Genomic DNA, 8,918 nt, shown 5'->3' with positions numbered 1-8,918 from the left:
AGTAGAGAGGGCCATTGCAGCCTGTCTGGCCATTCAGAGAAGCGTAGGTTTTTCTCAGCAGCCCAGGTCTCTGCTAGCATACCTTGCATGTTGCAGCCAGAGAGAATGAGTGGCCCCCAGCATGGGGTGGGGGATCGGAGCCAGTTTTTCCGAGTCCCCAGCCTTCCGATGCACATGCTTCTTTCACATCTAGCTGGTTGTTGATCACATCAGGGAAGCGCGTGTGGGAGTTTGGGAGCAAAGGAAGAGCTGGAAGTACAGCCCAGAGAACCCTCTTCCAGAAAGCTGGAACCCTCTGCCTCTTGTCTCATCTTGGCATCCCTCTACCCCCACCCTTCCACCATCCATGATCTCTCCTGTGGGGACTGCCTTCGGGTAGGCTCACAGACAGCCCCAAACTCTTAGTGGGTTAATGCACTCAAGATTTGCTCATTGATTATACCACAGCTGAATCCTGGTCCCCTAGGCATTGGAATCTTCTACAGGCTCCTCTGCTTCCAGCCCACAGATGAAGCATGAGGGGGGGGGCGGTGATGGGCCACCCCCCGCAAGGTGCCAGTCAGTGGTCAGTGCTGTGGGAGAAGCTCTTTCTGCAGAGGTGGTAGCTTAGGGCACCTGAGGCGTTTGGAACTGATAGATAAAGGAGAGGGTTTAATGCAGATGGTGCGTCCTGCATCTTTGCAGGTGCCCCTCTACTTGGATTAAACCTTCCTTCCCCTGCCCATCTCTGGAGGTCCCATTCTTCCCTCTCCCTTCTGTGGCTTGGTCTGGACACCTCCTCCTCTGGGAGGCCATTTCAGCCCCCTTCACAGAAAAGAGTCACCCTGCTCCGTGGAAGGTCCCTTCTGGGTCTGTGTTGTTCACTCTGTTCTTTGAAGCTGCCAGTGCGCTTAGCAGATGTCTGCTGAGCTCTTAGGCTTCCTAGGTGGCACACTGGTAAAGAATCCACCTGCCAGCACAGGAGACCCGGGCTCAATCCCCGGGTCAGGAAGGTCCCCTGAAGGAGGAAATGGCAACCCACTCCATTATTCTTGCCTGGGAAATCCCATGGACAGAGGAGCCTGGCAGGCTACAGTCCATGCAGTCTCAAAGACTTGGACATAACTTTAGTGACTGAACAACAGCAACAGCCTAGTTCTTGCTTGGGGCCTGGTTCTAGGTCCTGGAGAGGCCAGGTTGCAGCCCTGGTCGTTGGGGAATCTCAGGATCTTGTGGAAGGGACAAAAGGTTAAAGAAACTACTTCGTGCCTGGAAGTTAGGGTGCTATCTTGGAGGGATGTGCATAGCATTTCGGGGACACTGGTGAGATGAAGGAGCCATTAAGCCTTCTTGTTTGGGAAACGAGGAGTTCAGAAGTCTGGAAAAGGATCGAACTTCTATCCTGGGACTTGGGAGACTAGTAAGAGCTCGTGTGTGGACCAGAGGCTACAGGTTGTGGGTGGGCACTCCAGGCAGAGGACTCACTGTGGCAGGGGAGCACCGCCCCGTGCAGGTCTGGGGCAGCTGGGGCTGTGTCCAGGGTGAACAGTCCCCCTGAGGCCCTGCGATGAGAGGGCAGGGGACATCTGTGCCTAGTGCACAGGAGGGGCCCAGAAAATACTTGTCAAGTTAACGAGTGATCAAGCTGAAGCAGAAGTTTTCTAGAGGGCTTAGGTGCCACATCTGTAAATGGAATGTTCTAACTCACAGACCAGTCCTGGAAGTCACAGTTATGACATTCTCATTTTATGAAAGGGGAAACCGAGGCACAGAGGCAGCTGAGCCAGGAGGGGTGTCCAGGTGCCCACCGTTGCATCCTGTCCTCCTCAGCCAGCTGGTGGGCGGGAGGCAAGCGCCCAGCTCCCCTTGGATCACGACGGGGTTGCTTGTTCCCAAGGTCAGAGGTGGCTGTTGGGCCTCTGGGGTCTGCGGGCCTCTGTCCCATCTCCTCCTGGGCCTCCCTCCACCCTCGCCTGCCTCAGCGCCTTCGTCACTGAGGAAACAGTGGGCCCTTGTTTTCTCCGAATCCCGAGCGCTCGCAGAGCACCATCCAGCGCCGGCCTCTCAGGGTGGCGTGACTTGGAAACGTGGCGCCTGCAGCCACTACAGGGGGGCCCTTCCGTCCGGACACCCCGTGACTGGCTGAGGGGGCCCAGTCGGACCCTCTCTGAGGAGGAGGACAGGTCCCCTGGGAGAGTTTCCTTTTCTGTGAGCAGAGTGTGGTCAGAAAAAGCGAATGACACACTTGAAGTGAGTTTACTTCCGCCCTGGCCCCCAGTCCCGCCCCATCTGGGAAAGGAAGCTTCTGAGGTGCCTCCCCCCACCCCCCGACCCCGCTGGTCCCAGGATTCCATTCTCTGCAGCACCCCCCACCCAAGGGCCCCTCTTCTGGGACACCCTCCCTCTGTGAGGGGTCCCCTCTTTTGTGGCACCCCCAGTCCCCTCTGAGGGTCCCCTCCTCTGCAGGGTCCTAGGTTCTCTCCCACGGGTGCCTGGGGCCTGCTGACCAACAGCAGTTTTGGCTCCCCTAGGATCTGAGGGTGCAGCCCCGGGAGACCTTCTCCCCCTTCCCAGCCAGTGGGGAGGGACTGCTGGCTCCTTGGGGTAGACCCCCTCAGGACTGCCAAGGCTCCGGCTCCTTGGGGTAGACCCCCTCAGGGCTGCCAAGGCTCCGGTTCCTTAGGGTAGACCCCCTCAAGGCTGCCAAGGCTCCGGCTCCTTAGGGTAGACCCCCTCAAGGCTGCCAAGGCTCCGGCTCCTTGGGGTAGACCCCCTCAGGGCTTCCGCGGCTCCTCCGGTCCTCTGAGGAAGGCTGGTACAGGAGGGCCTTTTGGAGCCACGGACAGCTCTGCTCGGGCCCCAGCGAGGATGCGGAGCGGGGACTAGCCAGGCCTGACGTGTGTCCAGAGCCGCAGCTCTCGTGAAAGGGTTTCACTGGCACAAAAACTCTTGGAAAATACACAAAGGACAGTGGCCAGCTTCCAAAACTCAGCTGTTTACCTTCAGCAGAGTGGCCGGGAACGCAGGGAGCTTATTTTGCAAACAGCCCACAGTTGTCAGGTCTACAGACCTTGGGTGATGCCGGGCGAGCATGAGCCCGGGGCCTCTCCTGCCCACCTCCTTCCCCAGAGGTGTGGGGACCCTAGAGTCCTCTCAGGGGCTGGCTTCTGTCCCTTCTTGCTGCACAGGAAACATTCTCTCTGGGATGGGGTTTCTGAGGCTTGGGGCGCCCTGCCCAGCCTCCCACGTGACCCAGGCTCTTCCGCCCGTAGCCGTCTCAGTCTGCAAATGTTGGCCTCTTGCTTCGGTGCCTGTCACAGTGGAGCCGCTGGTTACAGGGCAGATGGGCAGCTCTGAGAATGAGCTGTTCCTTGCCCATGTTCCCACTTGCCACTGGCTGCTCTGCCTTCCTTCCAATCCTGTTTTTGTTTTTTTTTTCTTCTTGGGAAGTAGCATTGGATGGAAATTAATAATGAATGTATGGACAGAACTGGAAAGATCCTTGGCATTTCCTGTTTTTATCGAAGGAGAAACTGAGGCCCTGGGACTCTGCTAGGCTTTGGCACAGGCCCCAGGACATGGGCAGCTTGGCTGCAGGCTAAGCCCATCTGTGTTGCTGTTTGTCCAGGTCCCACTGGGTCATTTCCCAACCATGAGGCCTTACCCAGTCATTTTTTCTCCTCGGCTCTTGGGGTCCTGGTCTGTGAAGGTATAGCTGTCACCTCTAGCTCCTGGCCCTCCTGTGAGGACAAGTACCACATCCCTTCCCCATCTAGGAGTCTTGGAAGACGGGCAGCTGCTCAGCTGGTCTGATTTTTGCTGTTTTGTTTTGTACACAGGCTAGAACATCGAGGGATCAGTGTTCTTCAGTATTTTCCTTTTGTGAAGTCCATGAAATTTTTTTTTTTTTAATAGGGAAAATCCCTTAACATCTTTCCTGGAAGACAATAAAAAAGAGGAGTTAAGGCTATCAACAGGAAAGACCTGGTGCATTCTGAAGCTTTAATGGAAAAAGAGTTTAAATCAGGAAGATGACATAGCATGGGCGGGGTCAAAGGAGCCAGCAGGAGGTGGTGAGGCGCCCCAAAGTGGTGGGGTGTCACCACCCCAGGCCCAAGGGAACGAGGGGAGGGAAGAGCCTAGAGACAGTGGTGGTCTTGGGAGAGGGGCCGCCCTGCTCAAGGGAGATGTTGGGGCCGTGAGGATGGTGGGGACAAGCACCCGGACTCCTGTCCCATCCTCTCTCCCATCTTCTCCTGGTGCCTCCAAAGGGCCAGACGTGGCCAGCAGCCAGAGGGCAAGGCACCCAGGCGGTCGTGGCTCTGGGGCACAGCGCGGGCACGGGACTCGGGCTGGGGGCTGGGTGGCTGGCCCAGCTTCAGTTCTGGCTCTGCTTTCTCCCTGTGAAGTCCTTGGCAGGTTTCAGAAGTCTGTGTTTTCCTCTGTCATGTGTGGAATTGCCTCTCACTGTGTGGCTGGAAAATAAAAAGTAACAAATGGACATAGGTTTTTAGCACCCAGCCTCCCTGGAGCTGTCATCATGATCTCCTCCCTAATGACTTTGAAACAAACAGCCTGGAATCCTGGAGGGAGCCCCACTGGGGGAGTGGGACGGAGGGCAGGGTGGGGCTGGTGGCCTTCTCTGGCCTCCACTGAGGCCACTCGAGGGGTCAGCCAGGTGATCAGCTGGCACCGCCGCCTCCAAGAGCACAGCCCTGCAGGTGGTGGCGGCCGCGTGCCAGGCGGTAGACATCTGGCGGCCAGGAAGCGCATTGTCAGGTGGCCCCGGCTGTTGGTAGGTGCTCCCGCCTTGGGGGTCTGGGATGCCGGCTGTCAGCCAGCAGCTCTGGCTCCCCCAGGACCCGATCTTCCAAACCCCATGCTCTTGAAAAAATAAACACGTTCCCCAGTGGAGCAGGGTGAGCCGGGGACTCGGGGACTCCAGGTGGCCCTGCATCCCTCTCTTTGTCATCAAAGGCCAGCCCTGATCCCAGTGTGAAGTGCCAGTGGCCAGCCTCACAGAGCGGTGGCTCTTAGATTCACACAGATCACAGCTTTGCCGAGACCGTGGGTAGTTTCGTGGGGAGAATGTCTACTTGGATCTCAGTTCAGGTCTGGCCTTGTGACTTCAGTCATTGGACTTGACCTTACTGAAACCTGGTGTCCCCACCCGAGAGGCCCCAGGTGGTGGGGGCAGCTGCAGCATGGCCAGTAAATGCTCTCACAGTGACTCTCGCTTAACCCGTAGCTCCTTGGTCACCCCGACTCCACCTGTGTATCTTTTATGTCCCAGGCAGCCTGGCACTCGGGGACAGAAGCACAAACACGGGGCCTGCCCTGGAGGAGTTCCAGGGCCTCAGCGAGTCCTGTCCAGTCCTGTCCTGCGAGTGCCGGCCCTCCTCGCGCTCCATGCCCTGGGGACGTGCAGAGAGGATGGGATAGACGAGGCCGCGGGCTCCGAGCTCAAGTTGTTCTTTCTCTGTCTGTGTCTCCCTCTCGCAGCTGAACCTGAGCCGGCCGATCGAGGAGCAGGGCCCCCTGGACGTCATCATCCACAAGCTGACCGATGTCATCCTCGAAGCTGATCAGAATGACAGCCAGGCCCTGGAGCTGGTGCACAGGTTCCAGGTGCGTGGGGGAGGGGGTCAGGGTGGTGGGGAGTGGTGGCTGGGAATGGCTCTGTGCCTCTCTGAAGCTGTGGAGCTGTCCTGCTGGGTTACCGTAGATACGGCTCTGCCTCTGCCAAGACGTGGGCATGTGGTCGGGCCCTTCCCTGCCAGGGTCTCTGTCTTTGGAGGTAAGATGGGCCCGCTTGTCGCCACCCCCGTCTGCCGTCTACCTTTAGAGATATGATTTACTGATCAGGGCGCTGCCCAGTCCAATCATGCCCTTGCCTCCTCCGTGCACACATAGCCACAGATGCAGGTGCTCTGTTGGCATAGAGGTGGGAACCCTCTTGCCACCCTTGAAGAAAAGGACTCCCCGAGGGTGTTTGAGCTGCAACGGCCGCCCTTGGGCCCCTGAATCCTGCCCCAGTGGAGAAGACCCTCTGCGTGCTCAGGGCTTTGAACCCGCAGGCGCATCTCTGAGCTCCGATCAAGTCTCCCTGGCTCTTCCCTCCTCCCTTCCCCCTGTTCCCCAGTGTCCTGGGCCCTGACCCCACAGTGACCTGCTCGCCGCCTTGAGCGCTGCTGCCGTCGCCCCCACCGACTTGCCCTGTGTTTTCTCTGTTGTGGACAAGAGCGTGATTCATTCCTCAGGAAAGCGGCTTGGGGTCATGAAAAACAAGGTCATGTTATCAGTGAAAAATGCACTTGAGATCCAGGGCCTTCCCAGTGGGAGGGATGCTCGAACCAGCACTTTTCAGAGCGTGATGACTGGAGGGGTGACATTCTGTCCTTCCTTATCAGGACAAAGGGGAATCTCATCGCCACACAGCAGCCCTCCTGCTGACAGCAGTTTCTTTTGCCCTTGTGTCCCGGGTTGGTGACCTCAGCCAGCCTCGCTCCCTCCTTGACTGACCATGTCAGCCTCCCATGAGCCCCAGGGGCCTGTGTGTGGCCCCGCTGGTGTCCCCTCCCCTCCCGCATGCACCTGCAGAGGCGTGCTGTTCGTAGGTGGTGCCCTGCAGTGACTTTGGCCAGCAGCCTGACATGATCCACTCCCCTACCCTTCTCCCAAAGGGCTGGGGGCCATGGAGAAAGGTATTTGGGCTCCTCCGAAGCCTCAGTTTTCGTATTTGTACAGTGGTGTTCTGAGCAGTGAACAACACGATGCGTGTGAGAGTGCTTCACACAGTGCTTGGGTCCCAGTGAGTGCTTGATTGGAAGGTCAAGGCCAGGGTGAGCATGTGACCTTGAGCCTTCGTCTCCTCTTCTGTGAAATGGGGTTGCTGCTTCTTAGGATGCTATGAGAAGGTTGCTGTGAGCAGTAAGCGCCTGAGTACATAGACGGGTCTGATGTTTGCTGAGTTCTTCCAGCAGCTCCACCACCATCATTACTTTCTTAGATGAAGGACTGCAGCCCCCAGCCCAGCCCATTGCCCTGGGGGGTTACAGAACGACCAGCCCTGGGGGACCTCCCATCCCCTGCTCCCCACAAGCAGACACACAGCCCACAGCCCAGGGCAGGTGGTGCTGAACAGTAAAGGGGAACTGGGTGCCCCGAGTTCCTGTTCTGGAGCGATCACATCGTGGGGGATGTGGGGACTTGCAGCTTCAAGGGTTTCAGCCACCAGCTGTGTGTCCCGGGGGGTCTCAGCTGGTCTCGGGAGTCTGTCTCACCCAGGGTACACAGAACAGCTGCCCTCAGATGGCTGGGGTGACCTCAGGATAACCTTCCAGCCTGGGTATCTCTGGGATAAGTTTTCACTGCCATCTGTGCTTGAGCATGAAGCGGATATCTGATAAGGCCAGGACGTTTCCTCTTTTGTGAAGAGAACAGTCCTTTGGGGAGAAGGGTGACAGGCCGCGCATCATGCAGGCCCCGAGAGGAGAGGAGACGGGCAGGGGCTGGTGGAGAGGAGGGCTGAGAGGTGCCAGGTGAGGCCGCTCAGCGCCACAGGGCCCGGTGCTATTGGCGCTGCCCTGGGCATCCCACCCTGCACGAGATACGAGGCTGGTCATCCCACCCTGCACGAGATACGAGGTTCAAGTTCAGAGCCGAGCCGTAGGCTGACAGACTTGACCTTGACTATGCCGTTGTTTTCAGACGCCTGTTTTAATGTTTATTCTCGGGACCTGAATGAGGAGGCATGGGGGGAGGGGCCCAGGGCCAGTAGAGGCAGAGGAATGTTCAGACTTCAGAGGCCGGGAAGCAGGGCCCTGGGGCTGGGGTTTGCAACACTGGCCTTTCTGCATTTTGTCGTAAGAAAACAGAGAAAGGTGATGTGGCTCAGAAGGGGCGCAGCTCAAAGGGCCTCCTCCAAAGGCACAGCTCAGGTCCCTGGGGAAGTGGCCTGGGGCTGCATGGGTCAAGATAGATACGTTTCTGAGATGTTTCTGGACAACTCTAGAGCATTCTGCTCGTGGGATGCTCCTACTAAGCCTCCAGGGCCCAGGGATTGAAAGGAATTCTCAGAGCTGAGAGGTTATGCTTTTTTTTTCTGACTGTTCTTGAGGACAGGTTGGGGATTGGGGGTCTGGGGTTTATACAGATCACTGAAGCTGGTTGCCATAGAAACCAGCTCCCAAGCTGCTGCCTGCCATCCCCCTCCTTTAAAAAAAAATAGTGGCCTCAAGAGGGCTTGGCTTGGAGAATCATGGGGATGATTCAGTTGTTTTTCTGTGCCAAGGTTCTTGTGGAGCCGGCAGCCTGGTGCCACCGAGGCCCTGCCCCGAGATTCAGGTATCAGTGAACCGACCTGGGCAGAGGTCCCTTGGGGGCCGCATCCACATGGACGAGTGGGGTTAGGGTGGTATGAAGGTCCTGGTCCCAGTGCTCAGGGGTCTCCTGGCATCCAGAGCGGCTGCCTCAGGGGAGCAGCGAGAACCGACTCACTGCAGCATCCAGGGCTGGCTGTCAGGTGTCGCGTGGGGCATGGTTCTGCTGCTGCCCTCCCAGAATGGATAGAAGCATTATGGCGAGCGATCATCTTCCTCGGGGCAGGCGACTCGGCCAGGTAGAGCTTCCTGGGGTTTTCCCTGAATGAGCTTGCGGGAAAGAGGTTTGGGTTTGGACTGTCACCTTTTCTACTCATCTCCATTAGCTGGGAGGGCGTTAAGTCCTTAATGGCCCCCAGACCCCCAGTGTGGACTCAAGGACCACTGTCTCTGCAGCGGCACACTACTACTTGCTGAGCCCATCCACACTCCCACCCTGCCCTCCCAGCCCGGAGGAGAGGTCTGGGCAAGCCAGGAACTGCCTTTGTGGCCCCCTGAGTGATGAGCTAGGAGACACCCCGAGCTGGTCCCCGAGGGCCCTGGCTAGAAACTGTCTCA

At 57.9% G+C, this 8,918-nt stretch overlaps 1 protein-coding gene across 1 annotated transcript in view; it reads left to right on the top strand.

Moving 5' to 3' along the window:
* ITPK1 (inositol-tetrakisphosphate 1-kinase) overlaps nucleotides 1-8,918 on the top strand; it is a gene marked incomplete at its 5' end in the record, with an annotated part of 161,923 nt that overhangs the window by 92,487 nt on the left and 60,518 nt on the right. The window contains one exon of the mRNA XM_010836263.1: nucleotides 5,482-5,607. Within this exon, the coding sequence (XP_010834565.1) occupies nucleotides 5,482-5,607 (126 nt within the window). The remainder of the gene's footprint in view (nucleotides 1-5,481; nucleotides 5,608-8,918) is intronic.

The sequence above is a fragment of the Bison bison genome, unplaced genomic scaffold (assembly GCF_000754665.1).
Source record: "Bison bison bison isolate TAMUID 2011002044 unplaced genomic scaffold, Bison_UMD1.0 scf7180017864061, whole genome shotgun sequence".
Classification (NCBI taxonomy): Eukaryota; Metazoa; Chordata; class Mammalia; order Artiodactyla; family Bovidae; genus Bison; species Bison bison.
Note: the sequence above shows the minus strand (reverse complement) of the source record. Positions and strands in the feature narration are given on the sequence as shown.